The sequence below is a fragment of the Podarcis gaigeae genome (genome assembly GCF_964106915.1).
Source record: "Podarcis gaigeae genome assembly, chromosome: 8".
Classification (NCBI taxonomy): domain Eukaryota; kingdom Metazoa; phylum Chordata; class Lepidosauria; order Squamata; family Lacertidae; genus Podarcis; species Podarcis gaigeae.
This window is the reverse complement of record NC_139684.1, coordinates 54,814,263-54,839,418: the sequence shown is the minus strand read 5'-3', so window position 1 is coordinate 54,839,418 and position 25,156 is coordinate 54,814,263. Positions and strand designations below refer to the sequence as shown.

General features: G+C 46.0%; 2 protein-coding genes across 3 annotated transcripts; one reads left to right on the top strand and one right to left on the bottom strand.

Annotated features, from left to right (window-relative positions):
- Positions 1-279: 279 nt before the first annotated feature.
- TMEM170A (transmembrane protein 170A) lies at positions 280-5,985 on the bottom strand. Of its 2 annotated transcripts, none has more exons than XM_083751559.1 (3): positions 5,168-5,985; positions 4,259-4,366; positions 280-3,053 (listed from the first exon to the last, which is right to left on the bottom strand). In XM_083751559.1, the coding sequence occupies exons 1-3, from the start codon at positions 5,310-5,312 to the stop codon at positions 2,923-2,925; spliced, it is 384 nt and encodes a 127-aa protein (XP_083607685.1). In that variant the 5' UTR covers positions 5,313-5,985; the 3' UTR covers positions 280-2,922. The 2 variants fall into 2 exon arrangements, with proteins under 2 accessions (XP_083607685.1, XP_083607684.1); XM_083751558.1 differs by having other exon boundaries at positions 4,259-4,429; positions 5,168-5,378.
- Positions 5,986-5,989: 4 nt separating this feature from the next.
- Positions 5,990-22,961, top strand: CFDP1 (craniofacial development protein 1). The gene is made up of 7 exons (XM_083751513.1): positions 5,990-6,140; positions 7,574-7,685; positions 8,229-8,460; positions 9,947-10,053; positions 13,765-13,866; positions 20,860-21,018; positions 22,234-22,961. Exons 1-7 carry the CDS (start codon positions 6,086-6,088, stop codon positions 22,322-22,324), a joined length of 858 nt encoding a protein of 285 aa, XP_083607639.1. The 5' UTR covers positions 5,990-6,085; the 3' UTR covers positions 22,325-22,961.
- Positions 22,962-25,156: the final 2,195 nt, after the last annotated feature.

Sequence of the window (25,156 nt, the reverse complement as noted above, 5' to 3'; positions counted from 1 at the left end):
AGTTTCTTAAGTTCCTATGAATCCAGTCCCTTGCAATTAGAATACTTGCAATTGCTTGCTATGCCCAGAAACTAGTGGGAGTCTTCTTTCAATGGGAACCACTACAGAATATTGAGGCACAGAGCACAAATCTTCATAGGAACTGCACGCTTCATCTTTGGAAATACTAGCCAAGAGATGCAGAACCCTGTAAAAGAAGTATTAGCCTCTGCTGAATCAGCAACTTCCCAGATGTCCACTGAGAACGACCATAAACAAGTTTGCCAGTCACAAAAGACACAAGGATCAATTGGGATTTTATTAGCTAAAATACCAAACGTGAAAATCAGAAGTGTTGGTAGAAAAATAAAAACTGATATTCACAGTCCTGTTCTCCCTGCCTTATAAAGCTTTGTTCACGTTTGCCGCAGCAGTTAGTGGAACAGTTCGGAGGGAAAGAGCTTTGACAGGGCCTCTCCATCTCCCGCACAAAGTTGTGCTCATGGTTGCAGGCCTTGGAAAGAGCTTGCTGAAGAAAAGGGGGTTCCGTCGGCCACAGTCCCAACACACGGTGGGGTTCATGAGAACTAAACAGCATTGATGCATTCACAAGAGATCCTCTTTTAGGCTCCACTGGAATTCAACAGGTTTCACATTTGCTAAGCGTTTGGTAGACCCTTCCCCTGCCCCAAAAAATCTTAACAGGAAGTTAACATATTAAACTGAAGAGAAGAAAGTTAAGAGGAAAAAAGATCAGAATATGATACCAACGTTTTTCAGATCAGGGGAAAGTTAAAGTGACAAATTATATATCTAAAGTGCTCAACCAGCCTTAAGGCATGGGGAAGCCCCAACTAAGTGGTTGGAAATTCTACAATGTGGTCAGAGAATCTGACTGGCTAATCCTGATTTGTTACCTACAAAAAAGACAGCCATTCCCTACCTACCTGCCACAACCCCACTCCCCCAGTCAGCCTCTGCAATTGAAGAAGTGAAGGTCTGTCATTGCTTGGCAAAGCCAATCACATGACCCGAGTTCTACAATGGAAGGGTGACATGGGGAACGGAAGAGGTACTGGACAAAAAGATGCATTTCACCAAGAACTTGGATTATATATTTTTAAAAGCCTAACTGATCAGAGCCAATTTAAACATTCAGGGAAACATCATCTCCTAAAGGATGTAGGGGAAGTTAGTTTCAAAGCATCCCACAGCCGTCTCCCTGTAAGAAAGGAGCTGTCTAGATATTGACAAGGGAGGCATTTTTGAACAAGCAATTCCCTGCTTGTATTTTGACACTGTACAGTCTCAGGAGAGGGCTGTACATCTCCTCCCCACCCCAAATACGAATTGATGCTGCAATGGCCTCAAGAGTGAGAATGCAAATATCTATCTTCCAAAGACGGACCAGTAAACACGTAGAATCTCCGCCACCCCCAAATCTCTGGAGGAAGCATTTCTGAATTTGCAGATAACAGGTCACAACTCTGCAGAGGATGGCACTTGAGGAGTAACAATGGGCTGGCAACAGTAGTAAGACTGGACCCTGGAGGAGAGGCAAATTGCCCAGGCACTTGTAGGGTTCCAAAAAGAAAGATCCAAGTCCCCACAGCAGGGAGCTGTCTGCAGGACAATTACTGTTCCTATATACATACTTCTAAAAATCCAGGCCTATATAACAAGATTTAAGACAACAGATTATCACAATACTCCTCACGTAATACAAGTGTTAAGAAATGTTTCAAATGGAATCTGCACAACCTAATCAACGAGGACATTATTAACAAGGGAACAACCCAGCGTTCAGGAACTGATTATCGTAGCATTTACTGGATTTCATCCAACTACCATTTGTTTCGCAAAAGGGACACAGCAAGAACCTTCACGGTTCGGTAAAACTGCACTTCATATCCATGCCACATATTTTGAGGTAGCAACAAAGCATTCTCCCCACCACCACTTTTGTCTCAGCCTTCGCTGCAGTCTAAACACAGCAATGACCAGAATCCAAGAAGATTTTTTGCAGAAGAAGCCCCTCACCCTCTCTCTTACAGCTTCAAATTCACATTCTTCCATAAGAAAAGGTTTAAGTCCATTAAAGTGCATTCTCCCTGTCAGGAATGAGATTTAGTAGTGAAGTTTCTCCAGCGGTACTATCCTAGGATGGATACCTTCGGTTACAGTAAGACAGCTTCACCATCACACATTTGTTTGCTGAATAAAAAAAAATTACCCCAAAACAGAAAAGCTTGGCACTTAAGGTTACAAAAATGTTTACAAAATATAAACAAAGAATTGGCTGAAAGCTTGTTCAATGGCGGATGCAAACATTTCCAGGCTACATGGCAGTGCTCCAGAAATATTCAGACCGAGGGTAGGGAACCTGAACTCCAACAATATCTGGAGGGGACAGCTCTCACCATTCCTGGCTGTTGGCCATGCTGGCTGGGGCTGATGGGAGTTGCAGTCTAACAACATCTGGAGGGCCACAGAGTTTTAAACCTTCTATCCATCCCCCACTCACTCACACATTCCTTGTATTGTTTGACAAAAGGAGACTTGATCAAAATATTCTGCACCAATGTCTCATTTTCAGTTAGAAAGCAGCCAGGGTTGTGCCAGAATGTCATCTGGAGACTATAAGATGTGTTTGTAGAAGGATGGTTTCCTCCAGGATCTTCAGCCAGCTAGCCAAGGATGACATGGGCCTGCTCCAGGCTGCCAGAGATAATTACAGAAGAAAAATTGCACGGATCCACTGAAGTTCTCCCCAGTGAAATGAATGGGGCCTGTGTCAGAACATGGCAAAGCTCTTCTGTGGCCACCATCCATTTCAGTGGGGCTTGCATAGAAGAACTTCCCCATGGACATGCCCTTTGACCTCTTCACTCCCGGAATCCTGCATGGTGCTGCTCTGTTTGCAATGGCATCTGATACGGGATGCTAAAGGGTGGCTAAAATCCGTAAGAAAGAAATCATCACCACACCGAAGGTCTGCCCCACTCCAAAAGTCATGGCCACAAAGGGGATCATGTCCTTTCCAGCAGCTTTGTAAACACCGGCAATCGCAGCACCTGTTCAAGAAGGGGAGAAAGGAGAATCATAGGTTAGTTGCTCATGTCCCATCATCCCTTTCTTCTCACTTGATAACACACAGCAAAAGAAATGAAGGAACTGTCATTCACTTTCCTTCTTCTTCAACCTGGTGATCTCCATATGTGTTGTATTGCAACTCTCTTCAACCCCAGCAAGCATGATCTGGGACTCATGGGAGTTGTTGTGCAACAGCATCTGGACAGAACCTGGTTTTAGGAATGCTGCTAAGCCAATAGTTAAAAAACACAAGATCAGCCTGCTGGGTGAGCAGTTGTTTTCACATTTTAAACTCTGCTCCTCCTCCAGGGAGCTCAGAACAGCATATACGATTTCCTCACCCTCCCCTTTTGTCCTCCATGGAGCTTCAGCCCTGAGTGGGGGATCCATACCTAAGGCTTCCTAGCCTTAGTAGAAACCACAACACCACTAGTATGAATACCAAAGGGTCGTCCGAAAGCAGGGCACAATAGGGATAGCTTCTGCTGATGTTAACATCAAGCATCTTGGAGTCACATACATACACCCTCACTGACAGTCATACCTCTGGCTGTCACAGGCTGAAAAGATGGGTAGCAAAGAGAAGAATGGCAATCCCCAAATGGCCTCTCAACTTTCAAAAGGTGTCAAACCGTCTCCATGACAGATGTGATTGACAGGTGGCACTGTCCAGCCAGTCAGGACCCACCTGGGTCAGAAACACTTTTAAACAGCCCAGGCTCGCTCAACATTGCTCATCTGACCACCTACACATGTGAGGACACGAGAAACCCACTTGTAAGTAGATTTGATAGGATAGATAGGCTTGAATGAAAGGGCTCTTTTTGTTCTTTGACTATAGCAACATTCTGCCTCTTCCATTTATCCTCCTTTCTTTTTTATTTTTAACAAACCTCACAAAATGTGGCTGTTGAGGTCTTGGGTGTGTTTCTGCGAAAACTCCCAGGATTATTCCAAACTCTCCCGTGCCTAATTGGTCATGTTATGTGGGGGGATGGGAGAGAAAGACAGAGAGAGTGAGTGCATTAATGTAAACTCTCCCTCTCCTAGCGAGATTTTACGAGTCTGAGATTGGGAATCTCAGATTTGTTCCCAATATGTCCTGTCATTGGACACAGAAACAAGGAGATTGCTAGGCTGCTGGGATGCAGCTGGGGCAAAGGAATGTTTCAAACAGCCAACCTACTTGATAAAATCCCAGCTGCTAATGGCCCCACGAAGCCCATCAGCAGGATGCTCACCGACATGAACCTGCCGTATTTGTGCCGCCGGAGAGTGAAGAGGGCCAGGAGTGCTGCGGGGATGTGGAAAAAGAGAGACGACACCATTGCCCACAGGAAGACGCCATACCACATCTCTGCCATGAGATAGGAGAGAAGAGGGTAGTAAGAGCAGAAGAGCAGCCACCTGGATCAGGCCAAAGGACCCATCTTGTCCAGCATCCTGTTCTCAGAGTGGTCAACCAGGTGCAGTGTGGGAAGCCCAGAAGCAGGACCCCAATGCAACAGCTCAAAGTAATGATTGTGCGCTGTTCTTTTTTGATACTGCCTTTAGTTTTATTAAGGTTTGAGCTTCAGCAGTTGGACCATTGATGCTTTTTAATTAATAGCTGTTTTAAGCAACTCTAAGGAAGGAAAAAGTAGGGTATAAGTCTTTTTAAGTAAGAAAGATTAGCTGCTTTGTCTCATGCATTAAAGTATCTTGGGGGCAGCTCTGGAGTCAGAAACCCTTGATTAACCTATCTGTGGACCCCAATCTACCTGTTGCCTACCCTTGGTCAGCCTTCGCCAAAGGGATGGCCTCCCTCTTTGGTTTTGGGCTATGAATTCCTGGCTGAGGCTGCTGGGGGAATTTCCAGGATGGTCTCCACACACTTTGAGTGGTGAGAGCAGCAGCAGCCTTCCCAGGTGTTGCCCACCCCCACCTGGAGACTCCAGGGACAGGCGCCTCCCTGTCCTTCAGTGGCACCCACAGTGACCTTGTCCTACCCCTCCAAGTGGGACGGGGGAAGGAGGCGACGCGGGTACGTGCAGAGGGCGCCCAACCCCTTCGCGGGGCCTTGGAAGGCAGGCGTGGCGTGAGTCCCGGAACCTACCTGTGAACTCGCAGAGGGATTCGGCGCACGCAGCTCGGGTGACGTTTCCCGAGCGAGGCACCAGGTGGAGGCTCAGGATCTGGTGCAGGAGGCCCCCCGGGGCGGGAGGGACCGAGTCGTCGCCGCCGCCGCCTCCTCCCTCCATGCCTCCTTCGACATCAACATCCGCTCCGCCAGTGCCACAGAGAGGCAATGCCAGAGCGGCCCCAGGCAAGAACTTCCGGAGAACGAAACGGAAGCCGCCTTTCTATTGATGTACTGTAAATCGCTTTGAACGCCTTTTTTTACGACACAGCGGCATACAACTATTTTAATAAGTTAAAAATGAATATAGGGTCCAGGTTTTAATAATAATAAATGAATAAATTTATTGAATTGTCGACGCCTGAGCTCGACTCCACATTCAGGCAGGCTAGGCCGCTTCGTCCCGGGCCTAGCCTACCTCGTTAGGGTAAAGAGAAGGAGGGGCAGTGGGGTGAATATAAGTCATAAATGAAAAAAGGAAATAGAAGTAAAAGCTGCCTCAGTAGGAGAAGCCCGTTGTACCCTCAGACTGCAACTCCCGTCGTGGATTACTGAGTTTATTAAAAATAAGTATAGAGCCATGACCATTCGCTGCGTCCTTCTTTTCTTCTCCATGGGATTTAATAGCGCAGCAAGGCCGAGGGAAGGGCCCTGTCATCGTCACCCACTGGCAACAGTACGATCGCACTTCCCACACAGCCTTTTATGGCGCCTCATCTTTTTCATAAACCGCGATTTAAAAAAATAAAATCTAAGCGTTGTGTCACTCTACCTTCTTTATCTCTAGGGTTCATATAGTGAGGCACTCTTGCTCAGGAAACCGGATGTGCTCTATGGTAGCAGAAGTACTTCCTGCCCTTTACTGAGGGAGTGCTTGAGCTTCGCCGAAGAGCCATGTCGGACTCGGAGGAATATTCGTCGGAGGAGGATGAAGATTACCTACCCTCAGGTGGGTGGCCCGGTCCCCGCGCTCAGGAGAGGACCGGGTCCGGGTGCTCGGTCCCTCCCCCCAAAAAGAGAATGCCTGGGAGGGCTTCGGAGTGGGGTTCCTACGCGCAGAGCGCCTCTTACATCCGGGCTACACGTTGTGTTCATCACGTGACAGCAGCCCCGGCTCAGCAAGTTGAGCTGTTGAATGAGGTGGACGGAGTTTGAAGGGGGTGGAATGGGCTGAACCACTTCAGGCTACAAATGGAGGAGAGAAATCAACGTTTCAGTGCTCTCTTATTGTTGTCGTTTTTATTTGTTGTTATTATTTTATTGCCTTTATATCCCACCTTTTTCTCCAAGAAGCTCAGGGTGGTGATATTTTCTCCCTCCTCATTTAATCCCCACAACAATCCTGTGAAGTAGTTTAGCCTGAGAGGCAGTGACTGACACAAGGTCGCCACTTGTGAGCCTCATGGTTAAGCGAGGATTTGAATCCTGATTTATCAGGTCCTAAAAGGTAAAGGGACCCCTGACCATTAGGTCCAGTCGTGACCGACTCTGGGGTTGCGGTGCTCATCTCGCTTTTCTGGCCGAGGGAGCCGGTGTACAGCTTCCGGGTCATGTGGCCAGCATGACTAAGCCGCTTCTGGCGAACCAGAGCAGCTCACGGAAACGCCGTTTACCTTCCCGCTGGAGCGATACCTATTTATCTACTTGCATTCTGATGTGCTTTCACTAGTCCAACACTAACCACCACACTGGTTTTCCAGTGAGAAAAACCCTTTGTAAGTAGAAAGCTAGGACCACAGAAGTGTTTCTTGTTGATGTGCTGTTTTTCTCCTTGCAGGGAACTTTCACCAAATAAAAAAATGTTACCTTTATTTTAGTAACAGTATTAAAGTGATATCGCACTATAAGGCTAATAACAAAAATGTTTTTGAAGTTCATTTTTGTTAGGTTGCTTTGAGTTTAGTTTTTCTGAAAATACAGCTAATAAATATAAATAATAGTATCACAATCATTTTGGTCATGTTTGATTCCAAGGCTTAGAAGTCCTACTCTGGACTTGATTTATTCCAATCAAATACATTCAACAAAAATGCAGGCAGTAGCTTCTCTAAGGGTGAGACATAAACCTTTTGATGTGTAAGAGTGCGGTGTACCTCCAATTTTAATTTAGAAAAATAATATCTAGGATTTTACATTAAGATAATAAGGAATGGTTTCTTTTTGAAGTTGACATAAAGGAATGCAAGACCATGGGCAGGAGTGGAATATTGAATGATAAGAGTTGGGTGGCCCAGAAAGACCACTGTAGTGCAGAATACTGCCCAACTGCAATCCCATAGGACCCTTTCCCCATATAACATGCAATCCCAGCCTAACTATTGCTGCAGGCACAAAATCTGTTGAAATGATTAGTTTTGATAACTAAAGCTGTGTTGATAACAGGTGAAGAATACAGTGAAGATGATGTGAATGAATTGGTTAAGGAAGATGAGGAGGAGGAGAAGCCATCACACAGGGAAAAATGCAAGAAGAATTCCAAGGAGATCACATGTCGGTAGGCACCAGTTTTATTTGATGTCAATGGAAGTGAGTGAGCTGATTAAGAACCATGTGGCTGTACATAGGAATGTACATATTTGGTTCTGCTTATGAAGAAATAGCTCAGGTCAAGAATCATGCCTTCAGAATAGGTGGATCCTTAGAGAGTGATGATAGTGGAAGAGGGAAACTATCAGTAACACAGCCAGCTCAGCAACAGTTCTCAGCTGGTTCAGCAAGGAGCTGGCTGAGAATTCCCCCAGTTTTCTCTTTCATATCTGCCTAGGTTTTCTTCTTTATCTGAGATAGTAGCCATTAAAATGGCTAATTATACCTTGACTGAGTTTTTCACATTCGTGTCTCCATTCTTGTTTTCTTTCATTGTAGGGGTTGCAGTGGTGCATGGGATACTGACATACTGTCATTTATCAGTCTTAACTCATGATTCCACATTGCAACTACTGGGCTTTTGAAAGATCACTACAGCAAAAGTATAATGTAGGCAGTGGATGTAAATCATTTGCTAACGTGAGTATGGTTTGGTGACATTCATTCCTAGGAAAAGGAACAAAGGATGTGGCCTCGTCATAGAACCAGGTGGAGGAGAGGCATCAAAGGATGATGAAAGCGACAGTGAGGATGGCGAGTCGACAGAAAGCAATCCACACATGAAAGAAAGTGATAAAAGACAAAAAGAGGATGCTTTGTGGGCCAGTTTCCTCAGTGATGTGGGCCAGAAACCAAAAGCACCTCCTGCAGTTCAGGCATCTGGCTGCACACAGAAAGACAAGGTGAGAGGGCATGTGTCATTCAGGCATTGCTGTTTGGAGAGGGCACAATAGGGGTAGTATATTGTCTTTGATAATTAATGGCTGCAAGATATTTGGGTTTCCAACCAATCACTAATCAAAGACATTCAGAGCAAGGGAGATTCCACACAAATGTCCAATCAGGGGTGTTTGTTGTTGATTCTTTCTGACTATCCTGGTTTGCTGTTCCAAGAACGTAGATCAGATTGATGATGTTGCAGTGGCATCTCGGTTTATGAACTTAATCCATTCCGGATGTCCATTCTTAAACCAAAACCGTTCTTAAACTGAGGCGCGCTGTCCCTAATGAGGCCTCCCACAGCAGGTGCCCTTCCACCATTCAGATTCCGTTCTTAGGCCGAGGTAAAGTTCGCAAACTGGGACACTACTTCTGGTTTTGTGGAGTTCGTAAACCGAATAGTTCGTAAACAGGCTGTTCTTAAACCAAGGTACCACTGTATAGGGATTACTGTAAGAAATAGGAGGAGAGAGAGAGATGGAGGAAGGTAGTTAAGGTAGATCAATACCAGTTTTGCCTGGAAAGAAATTTACAAATGGAGCCATGAATGCCATTATTTGCAACTTAGAAAAGTCTTCAGAGTACCCTTGCATAAATGGCATTATATTAATCAGGTCTTTAAAAGTTTCAAATGATAGTTCATTTGAGGTTTGAGATCTTGGGATGAAGAGGCCTGTTGTTCTTTAAGCAGGAAGTAGTTGAACCCATAACATCTAGGGCTGAAGACGAGGACTGAGGAATGCATTCTATGGCAGACCAGCTTCTCTCCGATGGAGAGGGGGAAGAATCCCCCACCCCCGCTCATCCACAGCATGTTCCTAAGCAGAGAGAGAGAGACCGCTGAACAGTTTAGGGAGGAGTTACCCAGTTACGAGATAATGACAACAGAACCAGAAGGGAGGGGGAAGCTAGTTGAGAGTGTGTGAGGGGGACCCCCTCACCACAGACTTGGAGGTCTGAATGTATCAGAGAGCAAAGGAGTCAGAGGGAAGGAGGAACTTTCCATTGGTACCTAAAATGCTGCAGAAGTCTGGAGGAGGATTAGACTAGCCAACTGCCCTCCATGCGGAGAGCTGTGTATTTGTGCTTACAACATGATGCTATAATAAAAAGACTATAAATCTATCAACTGCTTGTTAATTCTTATCTGTGAAGCTACTGAAGGGAGAGGAGGACTCTCCACACCTGACAGTTGTGTTGCAAAACTTGGGGTTCCAGATCACACTTGTTTTCATGCTTGAATTACCAGGGAAGTGAATTGCCATTCGAAAATCCAGATTAGATAGGAGTGAAGTTTGAATGGAAGTGGAAGCTGATGGCAGAGAAGCTACTGCTGGTATTGGGCTTGGCATTGCAAATCTAGAACATCTGAACTTTAATGAACATGAAAGAGAATTTGGGCTGGCTCTGATGTTTGACAAATGTGGTTTCTCATAATGTTTTGGTTAGCCAGCTGAAGAGAAGAATTCATGCAAACCTCAGGAGGTGGTAGAGGGATCTGAGAAGAGCAAAGTTGCCATCACCAAAGTCTTTGACTTTGCAGGTGAAGAGGTGAGGTGAGTTTGGCCTCTTGCCTTTCTAGCCACAATGAGCCATATCCCTGGTCCTTTTGAGCAATTGCATTTAACTGTTTGCCTCAACTGTGTCTGAAAATATCAACAGTATTTTATTAAAATAGGCATATCCTTACTTTCTGTCCCATTATAGGGTCCCCAAAGCATCTTAGCATCATTCACATGAAGATTTAGGTTTCAGTAGAACAGAAAAACTAATTTTTTTTTAAAATGGCATCAAAACAGCAACATAATCGATGGATAAGACGGGACCACTAGACGTCCTCCAAACACAAGGCTGAACAGTGCTGTCCCCAATGGGTTATGAAAGGCTGAGGGGGCAGAGAATTTCACAGTAGGGACACCGCTGGCAAAAAGCTCTTGACCCCTGTATGCAGATATTGTGTGTTAGAAGGGACCCTGGGTTGTATTTCTAAACCATCTAACGACTAGAGCAGGGGTCAGCAAACTTTTTCAGCAGGGGGCTGAAACTTTTTCAGCACTGTCCCTCAGACCTTGTGGGGGGCCTGACTATATTTTGAAAATAAAAAAATGAACAAATTCCTATGCCCCACAACTAACCCAGAAATGCATTTTAAATAAGAGCACACATTCTACTCATGTAAAAACACCAGGCAGGCCCCACAAATAATCCAGAGATGCATTTTAAATAAAAGGACACATTCTACTCATGTAAAAACACACTGATTCCCGGACCATCCGCCAGCTGGATTTAGAAGGCTATTGGGCCGGATCCAGCCCCCGGGCCTTAGTTTGCCTGCCCATGGACTAGAGTATGTTGGCAGGTTCATATATGAGGAGACAAGTCTTCATATATTCAGGCCCACAACAATTACCTAGTGATATAACACTGACCCAGGGCCAGGAACTGGATACAAATTAACTCTGCCTTGTCAACAGGAGCTGCTGCACAACAACAGAACCTTGCTTCTGTTTCATGCTTCAAAATTCCCATTGCTTGTCTGACTTTTTCCTGCATTGATATAAAAGTGGTCTAGACACACACCCCCTCCCCACATTAACCACTGAAATATCTAAAGAGAAAACTCCTCTCAGCAAAAGCGAACAATAATTTCTCATCCTGACACAGATAGCACTAAATGTGTTATAAGCCCCTGCACTGATGTAAATTGAAAGAGTGTGCAGTAATTGAACCAGTTCTTTTGCTTAGGAATTAATCTATCAGATCCTCGACTGTAATTAATGACCAGAAAGAAAATCTGAAAGCAATGAGACAGTCTCATCAACAGCCAATATTCTAGATGTCTGCTCTGACATGAGAAATTATGGAGGTTCCAAAGTACCTCACCCTTTGCTTAAGCCTGCCTGGAAAATGCCAGAGACTTTCGTATCTCATTAGAGAAAGGAGGTGAGCAGAAGAGTTTTCCGGATCAAACCAAGGGCTCATCCAGTCCAGCATTCTGCTTCCCACAGTTGCCAGCCAAATGCCTTTTGGAAGGGAAAAAGCAGGTTTTAAAGGCAGTAGGTCTCCTCTGATGTTTCTTCTCAGCATGTGATATTCAGAGGCACTGCACCATACAGACATAAAATAACCATATGACAGGGTACACACAGGTCCTGCTTTCTGAACACAATAGATTCATAGGAAATCGTTCATTAAGCGAGCATTTCATAAGAAGCTGATTTCCATTACTTCCTATGGAAACATTTCTAATGTGTGATTTTTCTGTTCTCTCTTGCCCTTCCTCCCCCCATAGTTTGTACCTGAAGCGGCTTCCAATCTGCAAAAGCCAAACAAAGGAAAAACTTGATTAGTCTGATCTCTCCCTCTCTGTGTTTTCTGCCCAAAATGGCTGCCCATGACCAGCAAAACACAAACAAGTATGCAACTGAGCAAACTACCACTGTCTGGATATCTGAACCAGCCATTAGGGTATAATTCTTTGTGATTGGTTAACTGAGATTTTGAATAACATATGTCCCAATAGCAGGACCTGCATGTACTGGTAATTGTTCATTTTGACTCGTCTTTATCTAGTTTATATGTTCTGTCCTGATTCCACGGGAAAAAATCTTTCCGGGTTGGACTCCTATCAGGGATGCTGCCAAGTTGCAGTTTATAAATAAGAGTGTTCCTCCTGTTGCAAACCAGAACTCTGCAAATGTACCCTATAGTTACTACATATTCCATTAATGAACAATCAAAAACCTAATGCAACCTGTAATTCTTAGCGTACGAGTTCCGATTGGATTTTTATCCAAACCTTGGCCATTCTCCAAGACTTCTATCGTCAGTCCCAAAAAGAATAAACACAGCTCCCAACCGATCTTAATTTATATTTGCTGTAACAATTACTCCCTTAGACACAGTAAATGTAATAAATTGGAACTGGAAACAGATGCCATTTAATTGTCAGTGACCTTATAAATGAACAGTCAGGACTTGGTATTGCTTGTAGTGTTTTATTGCGATCCTTATTGCACATTGGTTACCTGTGGAGGGGTTGGCTAGATGGGGAGTACTTGGGGGAGGCTTTAGTAAATAGCCAGTTCAGTATGAACCAGTAGCCTGATGGTATGGTTTAAAGGGCAAATGGCATCTTAGTTTTCTTAAGACACAGTGTTCCAGGGCTTGGCAAGTAATATTGTTACTGATTGAGACTTGCATTATGCATAGATTACCTGAGCCTGTAATTCAAGAAAGATATTGACAGACTGAAGAATATTCCGAAGAAGATAAGATACCTTGAAAGCACATTTCAAATGGCTCTACATGAAGGAACTGTTCATGTTTACCCTAATGAAGAGGCCACAGGGAGGGAGTATGTTGACACTTCATGTGTTTAGGAAGGAAGGGAATCATTGTTCGCCAGGTCCACTGAGGATACTCCAGGAAGTAACAGGTTTAAATAACAGGAAGGTAGATTTCGGTTAAATGTTGAACAGAACTTCCTAAGTAGATGATCACTTCAGCAACACCACAAAAACCATCGTTCTAGGGATATTGTAGATTCTCCTCCAAACTTTTTGAAGATGGTGTCTGTTGAGGATGCCAAAGCAATAGATTTTGAACTGAAGAAACTACACTGTCATGGATGAAGGAAAAAATGACTGCATAAAAATGGGTTAGATAGCATATCTGAGGATGGATTATTTGGCTTGTATTTATTTCCTGGACATTTTCTTGGTAGGAATTAAATTTATGAACGACTTTTGGAATTAACATGAAAAAGCTGTATATGAATTAGTCTGTTAGCTGTGACAGCTAAGGTTGGTATGTTCACTGGCCAGTAACCAGATGTTGTGGATGAACTGGGTGGATACCACAATCGTGCTCTGCTTGTGGGAAAGATGAGCTTCTCAAGGCATCTGACTTGCCACTATTGAAAAGAAAGTGCTAGGCCTTTTGTCTCATTCAGCAGGATAATTCTTTCATTCCTAGGGTCTTTTCCACTATGCCTCTAGAAGTTTGATGCTTGGTGGTGGTCTGTTGCTTAGCTGAGAAGAAATGTTTTAAGAGGGCTGTGCAGCTTCAAAGCAGAGCTGCTGAGAAGAATCACCCAGTGAACTTCATGGCATACCAAGAACTTGAACCCAGGTCTCTGTAGTCATTGCAACACCACACCGCCTCTCACAACTTTATGGCCACCAGCTGCCTCTAAAGTTTCTGCTCTGCACACGTGTTCCAGCTTTAACATATGGCTTTTATATTCTTCCCTCTCCTTGTGGCAGGGTCACAAAGGAAGTCGATGCTACGTCTGAAGAAGCCCGGTTCTTTCTGAAGCAGCAAGAGCAGAAGACTGTCGTCCCAGCATCCTTGCCTACTGTTTCTGGGTAAGCCCTAGCCGCCTGGTCCTACAGTTCCAAAGCTTTTGTGGACAATATAATTCTGCTGGGAGAGTGTAACGCTTGCATCTTTGGTGTCGGCAGGATCTTGGGACCTCTGTACTCATCAATGAGTTGCTTGGAGTCTACTTGTGAGACTTTCCCTTACTCCAGTCACCCTCAGGGGAAGTAAATGAATGAATGAATGATCTAGGCAGGGTTTCCCAAAGTTGGGTCCGTAGCTGTTTTGGGACTACATTTCTCATCATCCCTGACTACTGGTGCTGCTAGCTAGGGGTGATGAGAGTCTAAAAACAGCTGGAGACCCAAGTTTGGGAAGCCCTGAACTAGAGCATTCTTGCCAGGGAGGAAGGAGGTTTCACACGCAAATCACAGTGAGCTTTCATTCTCCATTCTCCTTGAGAGGACAAGTGGCCCCTGAAGAGGTTCTATGGCTGCACACAATATTCTGGCTACTTCCCTCTTGAGCTGAAGTGCATTGTTTCTGCCCTTCTCTCTTGTATCCTGTCTTTCAAGCTGAAGTTGCAAGCTTGACAATTTGAGGCCGTTGCAGAAAGTGCTTCCTGGTCTTAATAAACAGTAACCATACAAATGGAGTGAGAGTACTTGGCAAGAAGTTGTGATGGTAGAACCAGACATACAAAAAGCATAAATAGCCATGTTATTCCATTGTGGTGGTGGGGAGTATAAAATCCACAGTAGGACAATTTTATTAGGACCAACCCAAATCACTCAAAATGTCTTCAAGTTCTCTATTGTTTTAATTATTTTGAAATATACTCTCATTGTTCTGGGTTTGTGTGTATTACTGTATTTTGTTTTGGTATGATTAGCTGGTCATGCTCTCTGTATATCAACCATGATAGCTGCAGGGATGAAGGGTGATATAAAAATATTTTAAATGGTAGAATGTTGAGCAGACTTTTGAATTCTGCAGAACTCTCCTTCAAGCTGGATGATAGGCAAGATGGGATGCTCAACACCCCCCCCCCCCAATAAAGTGGGATGATATTAAAGCAATGTCATTTGCAGGTTGAAGCAGAAATGTAATAATTTATTTAATAACACAATATGCCATTCAGTATAAACATTCTCAACCATAAAACAGTTGCAAAATAAGTATTACAAAGTTATGCATTGGCCCCAAGACTGAAGACAGTGTTTGACACCTAAGGTTATAAGTTTTACTCTGAGCAGATCCTTTGGGATCACTGGACTTCGGCTGTATTCCAAGCACAACTCTACTTCTGAGTAGAGAAGCTTAAGCTTGTGCTGTAATAAGGCCAGTTGACGTCAAACAATCAACTTAACTTAGAACAACCTGTAAAGAGCAGATTTGAGAATTGCATGCCACTGGACTCCCTTATCAATGAGCATTTACCCCATTTGTAAACCACCCTTCCATCACTTAAGATTCCAGGGTGGTTTTTGCAACTCAAATATTAACAATGCATATATAACAACTGAAAGCCATGTAATGTTTGGTTTATGGATGCAGCCATCTGAGCGCTGAATTCTTGCCCTGCTAAAGCCTCCAGGCAGGGGTCTTGATGGAGCTGATAGCTCTTCAGTTCCATTTCTAGTCCAGAAGCAGAGGCACAGGATGGAGGTCTTGCACGTACCGGTATTCCTTTGCTTTTACTATGTAATAGTTGAATCACACCTGCATTGTGGACCTGTTGCTACACAGTGTGAAAGATTCCTTGCTAATAGTTAAATGAAATGTTCTCAGATGTTGGGTTTTAAGATGAAGGAGTTTGGTTGTGGGTTGGGAAAGTTCCACCTGCCCCCTCTCTCCGCCATGCTGTAATCCTGGCATGTCTGATTGTTCCCACCATTCAAGCTGCATTAGCCAGTGCACTGTGACTCCACTTTGGGAACAAAGGTTCCATTTTCAGTCTAGATTTCCCTGCTTTTGTAACTCAAATTCAGTGTGCTAATCACAGCAGAGGCTATGAGAAAATAGCTCCGGTAGCAATATTGTTAGAGCCTAGCCTTTCTGTTTGGGCTTATTATAGAGTTAAAGGTAAAGGTAAAGGTACCCCTGCCCATACGGGCCAGTCTTGACAGACTCTGGGGTTGTGCGCCCATCTCACTCAAGAGGCCAGGGGCCAGCGCTGTCCGGAGACACTTCCGGGTCACGTGGCCAGCGTGACAAAGCTGCATCTGGCGAGCCAGAGCCGCACACGGAAACGCCGTTTACCTTCCCGCCAGTAAGCGGTCCCTATTTATCTACTTGCACCCGGAGGTGCTTTCGAACTGCTAGGTTGGCAGGCGCTGGGACCGAGCAGCGGGAGCGCACCCCGCCGCAGGGATTCGAACCGCCGACCTTTCGATCAGCAAGTCCTAGGTGCTGAGGCTTTAACCCACAGCGCCACCTGCGTCCCTTATTATAGAGTTGCTTGCTGTTAATAGCAGCCTTGGTCTCTCACTCTCATCTTGGTGTTTTCCAAAATAACAGCCCTGAGTTTGTGACCTCTGTGGCCTCTTGTCACCTCCCAGGTTGCTGTGAATTATCAGCAGGTGAAATTCAACTTTAAAGCAAGTTGGGCAGTTCCCTTTTCCTTAAGCATGGATTGGATTGAAGGGCCAGTCTTACATAAGTTGAATCAGTGCATCAGATCAGTGGCTTGTTACAAGATGCATTCCTTTCTAGCATTTGAGAGGTAAAGACATGCATCTTTGCTTCCAGGAGCTCCCTCGAAGCTTTGGTTTATGTATCTCTTTTGGTCTTCACCCTGCTTTGTGCTGAGAATTTAGGAACCACTCCAAGAGTTATATTGGATCAACTAAAGAGGTCATGGGGTAATGGTAGCCTTCTGCTGTAGCTGGAGGAGCCTCTTGTTTTCTCCTGTATATATGCTGATGCTGCCGTCTGTCTCAGAGCAGAAAGCTCTCCAGGAAACAGCCTGGGCTGGGATTGTATCCTTCAGGGGCTGGGCTGCGTCTGGCTCCATGAAAAGATGGCCACATTTCCTGCTGTCAACATCCACTTTCAATGCCTGTGTTAATTCTGCTGCTCTCTTTCCTGGTGGCAGGGGGGCAGTAGAAAAGAGGTGCAGAATCTGTGGCCCAGCAATGTTGCTGGGATGCAGCTTCCATCATCCCTGGCGGTGACTGCCCCAAAACCTTCTGTCACAGGGATATCTTCATGTTTGTAGACTTAATTTTAGAGCCATTTGAAATATAATCTTTTGGCACTAAGGCATGTGGTGAGATCAAAGTGTGATCCCTGTTTGTTTGCAAGAGAGTCCTCTTCAGCACCCATAGAACAGGAAGCTTCAGGTTTTTGGTGTGGATAGATTTTTTTAATGGATCACAGCCACCAGGGGGCGCAGAACCACTCTGAGCCATGAAATCAGTTACTGTCCAGGTGATGTCATTTCGTCTACAGATTTAATAGCAATTAGAAAACTCTTTTGTCAGGCTAGAAGGGGCCTCATTCCTCTGCATGTCCCTCCAAGAGCTCTAACAGCTTTTCAGAGGCCAGCTGGTTCAAAAGTCCCACAGCCAGTTTGAGTTAGGCTGCTTTCCAGACAAATCACCTTCTTCTTTGCTCACTGTGTGCTGTATTGTAGTTCCTATTAGCCTGCTGCATCACCCTGAGAGCCCACGTCAAGAGGAGGCCTCTTGCTGAGAAGACTGCAGCCCTTTCAAAACACTGTCTGCTAGCAGCTAGAAATGCCATTAAATGGAGTGGAGACCTGGAGTCTCAACCAAAAGCCTGAATGCTAGACCTCTGGGCCAGCACTTTGCTCCAGTGTGCGTGGCGCTGCTTGGTCCCATTTGCTGCCCTTCTTTGGAAGGGATATGACTGGAAGCACACCCCTGTTCCTGAGCAAATCTTATTTTGGCTGCGCAGGCCAGCGGCCAGCTGTGGAAGCCATTTCCTGTGGTTTGAGACATGGATGCTTCTTTCTGCTGTTTTTGGTGGAAGCAGTGCTCTTTCTCTGGATTAGCACTCCCCCACTCTCCCTGCAATCCCAGGGATTTAGACCCTTCTGCTGTGATGCTGCGTGTCGATTCCACGCCAGTCCCGGGCAAGGCGTAGCCGTTAGGAGGGAGCTGATTGGGCCAGGCCTGGAGGGGGAGGGGCCAGGCAGGGAGCATCTGTCCTTCATTTAGCTGCTCTGTGCTTTGTGGAGGCTGGGAGGGAGCACAGCTGCAGAGCACCAATTCTGCAGGCACCAGCCAAAAGGGGAGCTTGGAGCGGCTCTGAAAAATGTGCCTTGGAACAAAATATGGCTCCTGTAACGGCAGGCATTTTGCCCTGAAGCACAGTGGTGCACTTTGAAAAGAGCAACGCTGGCTTGGTTGAGAACTTTTTTTTGGGGGGGTGCAGGGAGACGACAAGGGACTTGGATTCGGGAACCAGCCAGTCTCAGTAAAAGCTGGAGCCCTGTGCTGTATGCTAGACCAGAAAAGTGTCCTCTTTCAGCAACCAGGCCCTTCAGATGTTGAGTTCTAAACTTATTATCTCAGCTGTGAAAGTCCAATGACTAGCCATGGTCTTAAACGGCAGCTGTTTGGCAGAGGATGAGAGTGAGATCCTGATGATAGTCGCTGGGCTGCTCATGAGAAAGGGCTTCTCGTGTTACCTTGGGCAGGTCACTCATTGGACTTGTTTTCCAGGCAGGGCACGTTTCCCATCTCACAAGTGCCAGAGACCTCTTTCTGGGAGACTGGCTGTCCTTGGGCTTCTCATACCTTTTCTCAGCACACCTAATCACACAGGATTGTGCGGAGGATAATAAAGAAAATGGGGAGAGCCAGGGGTGCTGATCTGAGGAGCTGGGAGAAGTGGTGAAATTCAAAACGTTACAAACTAGGGGTGGGTAACCTATGGCCTTTCATATATTTCTGGACTCCTTCTCCCATCAGCATCCCTGCCATCTGACTAGGGCTGACTCTGCCCACACCTGAAAGGCCACAGATTGGCCACCCTTGTTACAAGCAAGCATTTAGCCTGGCTGTTGAACTGAACAGAGGCATGAGCTTGGGTTGTGTTTCAAATTTTGCACTAGCTTCACAGGCAGCAAGGAGTGCAGAGAGAGTGAGAGTGTGTTGTTGTACACCTTGAGGCCCTGAATTTGGACAGAATCTTGAAAACAAAAGGGCTGGAAAATGTTTTCCTCTGACTCATTGTTTTCCAGTAAAATATCCTGAATGCTGGCCTTACCCGTCCATGGTTCGTTCCCCTCGGCCTTAGAATGCAAGTCGTTTCCGCTCTGACTTCTCAGAATGGCCCCTGATTGGCAGAAAGAAAGTTATCCCAGGAATGCAAATAAACTGCAAGCTAGAGACTCTGCTGACGGGGTTCATGGGAGTTTGCAATGCCATTTCCACGTCTGCAGTGACGGATCTGCAGAGGCCCCATTAAGGCCGCGTGGCGTTTCCTGCACACCCTGGGAGTTGGAGGGCCATGCTGTTTTGTTACTTAAGGGCTAGAATTTCCCACTGGGCAGATGGCTGTGATTTAGACTCTTTTCCAGGACTGGGCCTCATTCATTAGGAGACTTCTGCTGTCCAAAGAACTGGCTTCAGAAACTCCAGTGACATTTGAGAAGCAGTGGAGGATTCTGCTTTGTTGGTGCTCGGAGCAAAGGAAAGGGAGGCCCAATAATCAGTGTTCAGACGTTCTGCATTTTTTGTAAAGCCTTCCCACGGCACTCCAAAGTTGTGTGTTGGCAAGGCAAGCTGACTGTGCACCTGTGGGCACTTAATAACCTCGTGACTCACTTCCTTGTGGAAAGTTGGAGAGGAAAAAGTAAAAAGTTTTGTTAGCTGCAGGCAGACTTTTGACATTGTTATCATAAGTGCATATATGTGGCAATAGTTTTATCAGAATGGACCATGGGAGGCACTTTGGTTCAAGAGCCAGATGGACTTTTGGATAGTGAAGCCTCTTTGTGCTATGGATTATTCTTCTCTCTGTGCTTCATTTGTAAAAGGAGGCAAATGGGAGCCTTGTTTATGGGGTGGTTGTTGTGGCTACATTTTATTTATGTACTGTTTTTTGGCCCAAAGGTCCCCAAAGCTATGAGTAGCATATTGAAAATAACAGACTATACAGTAGAGTACAGTAAAATGTTGTAAAGAAATCCACAAACAATCAATATAAGACACCAGAGTAGCAACCTAGGAGGGCCAGGGGAAGGCCTTCCCAAGCTCGTGGATTAAAGGGTGCTCTCATCTATCATACATCCCCATACACTTGGGGCCTAGAAACCTGAATAGACAAGACCCTGGGGAGCTGCGGTTGGGTAGAGCTGTAGGTAGCACTGGACTAGAGACTCCAGTGGCCTAACATGTACTCTGACATACACTGGGGTTTCCTAATGCTGTAACTGAGAGGAGGACTTCAGGCTCCATGGCCTGAACAAGTCCAGTGTATAATTGTCTGGATGCATTCATCATTGTTAAGTTCTCAAGAGATGCTGTGCTGATGCCTTCAGCCATCTTCCTCTTCTCCATGGGACTTAGAAGTAGTGACCGTAATACTTACGACTTTATAGTGTACTTTAGCAGCGTACTTTAGCATGTTCAGATGGTTTTGCATATATTCTCTCATAATCCTCAACAACAGCCCTTTAAGTAGACTGGTATTATATCTCCATATTGGGAAGTCACCGGCCTGATTCACTCTTCATGTCTTAGGCCATGACTTCCATCAGCCCCTGCCAGCAGCTCTGATGGGAGGGGTGGTTCAAAATATCAGGAGGACACCAGGTTGTGAAGACTGGTAGTGTGTGCATTGGTGGCAGAAAAGAGAGTTGAACCACAGCTCATTCCCTAAACTGCTGAGCTGCTGCAGACAATGACAGCTTGGGCCCACCTGTAGGAATTTTCACCTGCAAAGGGAAGAGCTGCCAGGTTGCTGGACTCTGGAGGAGCTCTGCATCCCCCACCTGGGCTCATCCTCCTTGTTTTGCTGGGATTTCCTTGAACCTCCCCTGTAACCTGCCTTCTTGTCTCTACCAGAGTGAAGCGGCCAAGTGGCATGAACAGCCTCCTGGGGAAGATAGGCACCAAAAAGCAGAGGCTCAGCACCCTGGAGAAATCCAAGCTAGACTGGGAGACCTTCAAAGAAGAGGAGGGCATCGGGGAGGAGCTGGCCATCCACAACCGAGGGAAAGATGGGTAAGAGGCCAGCATCCTCCAGCAGGCATAGCAGCAGCAGTATATCTTTTCCAGGGCTTTGACATTTGTGGTTCTTTCCACGAACCTTGAGGCCTCAGATAAACACTTCAAGCAGGGAGCAGATTCCCAGCTGTCCCTTTGGTCTGGCACTGCCTGCCCCTGGGACATCGGGGATGGGCAGTTTTTAAGCTTGTATCTACTGTGTGTTTTTGCTAGAAGTCCAAGGTCCACCAGGCAGAGCCTGGAAACTGGCCAGTGGAACAGCGCAAAGACCAGGACAGCATCAACAAATAGCTATATTTCATAGGACTGGAACAGAGAGACTGATAGGCAGTTAAATTGGGAATTAGAAACCCTTTCTGAGCTAATGCAGATCGCCCAGGAATGTACCAATAATAGATCCCAATAAAACTTGGGGCACCACACACATCTCACCCCCATTCACCACCAGTGTATCTGCAGTGAGCTCCAAGTTTGTGAAACCAGAACACTCTTGTTCTGGCCTGGCCTGGTTTTGCAAGAGATGAGGAGGATCCACACACACACACACACACACACACACACACAGTTCTTCAGCTGCTTCTCATTATGGTGTTATGTAGGGCAAGCCCCACAGGAAATGCCCTTTTAGTTTTGATCTGTGTGCCTGGCAGTATGTAGGACAGGCCATGTGAGAGCCCTGGGGTGTTTGCGGGAGGAGAGATAGGTGGCCTTGTGCTGTCCCACTGAGTTATGGCAAGGGGTTGATGAGGGACAACTGAAGGTTCCACAAAAATGCACTTGATTTCATTCGTGCTTGTCTCCAGTGTCATTATTGGAAATTATTTATAGCTTGCAATTAGTTGGACAATTTGGGTTATTTTGTTGGGGAAGGAAAGTCACGTGAAGGACTTTAGCTCTGCCTGATTCTTAATCTTTCCCACTCTCTAAAATCCATATGCAAAGTTGTTGCCCAAGACATGTTGCACATGGAACGGGCCGCAAGAACTTACTGGCGACATGGGAGCACCAGTGCCCACCATCTGCCAGGGGAGCCTTGTGCAACAATGACTCATTGGGGCTGAAAAAGCGAGGTGGCACTTGAGGCAGTGAAGCCCCTGCAAGGGCAGCAGCAACAGGGTCTTTCCATAGTTTATTTCCTGGTGTCAAACTGGAGGCCAGACTGGCTTGTGTTTTGGTGTCTCTGGAGCTAACCCTCTGCCTCCTTCCATGCAGGTACTTGGAGAGGAAAGCGTTTCTGGAGAGGGTTGACCACCGGCAGTTTGAGCATGAGCGGGACATACGCCTGAGCAACATGAAACCTTGAGACTGCTGCAGAGCCCAGTCCGAATCATGCCTCTGATCTGGCTAGCCTCAGAAGGCAGCAACTCATAGAGTTATGACCTATATGGATTTTCTTTTTCACCACACTAGTGAATAGGTGAATGGAGGTCGCTGTGGCAGGTGATTTGCCGGCCAAAGGGCTGCTGTGTGCAGGAAACACCAGAGTGGTTCTGCTGGGCGCTTGTCAGCGGCTGCGGTGGAGGTTTTCCACATCTCCCTGCTCCTGGTGGTTAGGAGGGGCAAAGCAAACTTTATGCTGTGGCAGTAGCCTGCTCATGCCCGCTGCCTGGGCACCACTTCCCTGGGGCATCAGCTCCATGGGTCTCCCAAGGGCTGCAGACTCACAGAGCACCTCCGTGCAGCTGGAGGGCTTTTCTTCCCAAGGACACAATGCACTCATGCATTGTGTCTGCATTAGGCCCATTGACCCACTTTCTGAAGACACTTCCTCTTCTCCCTGTGGGATCTCTGCTCTCGTTTTTTCATAAACCCTTTCACCTGGATTTTTTTTAAAAAGCAAGTCCTCTGTCATGCTCTGCACGAACATCGGAGGAACAGCAGCGTGCATGTGAGGAAAGTCGGCATCCCTTTGTTCCTTTGAATAAAGTGTTAAAACTTTATTGTCGGGTGTGTCGTTCTTCATCTATTGGCAGGGAACCTTAAAGCGACTCCTTTTATCAAAGCAAAGACTGGCTGCTTGGACAGAGTCCAAACCCGTTTTCACAGCCTTGGTTCTACGTGCTAGCGAAATGCATGTGGAAAGCTGTAACCTGTCTTCAACATGAGGAGCAGGACCTGGTGCATCATTTGGTGCTTTTTCTCCCCACAATCCCCTATGGGGATTCACTTTGAGACCACCTGGAACTCAGGTGGATGTTTGATCAGCATTGGGAACTGGCTTCTGTCTGTGCGTGTGTGTGTGTGTGTGTGTGTGTGTGTGTGTGTGTGTGTCTGTCTAAAGTCCACGTTCTTGCAGAGAACATAACCAATAAATAGAGGAAACAGTTGGGGAAGAGATAAGGAGGCAGCACCACGAACTCTGGATGCATTGTACAATCCTGCAGGTGCAAGCCTGCCTTGCATTTGACCCATCAACCCCTTTCATGTGGGTGGGGCAGTGGACTCGTCCTAGTCAGACCAACAGAGAGAAATGTAATAGTCTCACAACTTTGGGGAACTTATTTTCTTTACAAGTGAAACTGGAGGCAAAACTTTTTATCTGTAATCTGGTAGCACCATTGAAGGAAATAAAAAGGCTTCCGGGGCCACAACTTGCACAGAATTCTGCAGTCCTGCTGGCGTTGGATGTTGGGCTGTGCTGCTCCGGTACCCCTTTGTCTATCTCTGCTTCCTGTTGTTCAAAAGTATTTTTATTTCTACCTTTTAAAGCCTTAAAATGATCAGGGACCAGCACAGTTGTTGCACTGCCTCCTATTTGAACTTTCACACAATCCAAGAACATCTGCTGGGTTTGTGCTTTGGGGCAGTATCCTGCTTTTTTTATTTATACCCTGTCTTTCTTTGAAGGAACTCCAAAGTGATATTAGTTTCCCCCTCTCTTCCCTCCCCCCAGCTCCATTTTATCCTCATAGCACCCCTGTGAGGTAGGTTAGGCTTACAGATAGTGACTGGCCCGAGATCAGAGAGTGAGCTTTGTGGTTGAATGGAGATTTTCTCAATAGCATCAGTAGTGTTAGAGAGGACTCAATAGGCCTCAGTTCTACTTGATTTTACGCAACAGGTAAATTTTTCATTTATTCTCCCAGGCTTTTAAAAGGTGAATGTTAAAAATCCCCCCTCCCCCTGGGCCAAGCTCTTTCTGGATGTTTATCCAAATTGATGCCTTTTTAGTTAGTGTTTTGTTTAACAATTGTCTTAATTGAGGGGTTTTTCTTTACGTCCCGAACTGTTGCATCAGGAGTGCATTTGTGGAAAAGTGTCTGAGGACACAGACAGCTATTTAAAATCCTCCAGGCCTCTGCCTGGGAGAAAGCAGAGCAGACTCCTTTCACCCCCTTGGCTTGCAGGACCTCCTTTCCAGCCAACCCTGGATGCTTTTGCGCTCTCCAGCAGCTGCTGCCACGCTGGCCCTGGCTTGGGGGCGCCTCTGCTTTTCCAGCAGCTTGTCACAAATCCTCACACACACCCCTTCAAGAAGGAGGGCTCTTGTCCTTCTCTGATACAGGGGGAAGGAGTGGCATGAGGAGGCCGTTGGTGGTTGAGGAATGGAACGGTTTCTGTAGATCTTCTCAGCCAATGCAGCCCCAGGGAGCCGTCAAAAAGCAAGCCAGAGAATGACGTTCATGTTAATTCTCATCAAAAATGTTGTGGGGCTCCCCACCACCACCACATGGTTATTTTTGTCTTGGTGGTTTTATTGCATGGTTACCTATTCTGAGACACAGACACAATATGCGCCATGCCATGCACCAGGGAAGGGGGAGAGAGAAATGAGCCAGGCTCCACAATCCAGTGATTTAATTTTTTCGGGGGCGGGGGAGGAAAGTTGGTATATTTTATAATGCCCCCCTCATCTCCAGTGAAACAAACCTTCCTGTGTGTAATAAAATTAGCACAAGGTAGTACTTGGCAAACTAGGTACACCAAACCTCCCTGAAGTTCCTTCACGATATGCAAGGAACTTTTCAAGAAGGGAGTCTCAGTTGGTGCAGTTGACCATTATTACACTTCCTCCTGCACTCAAGCTGCCATGCGGGGAGAGGAAGATATCTGTGTACACCCCTATTTCGAACCCTCCCTTACCATACATGTATTATTACCTGGTGTTGCACATGCCCCAGGCCCATATGACCCA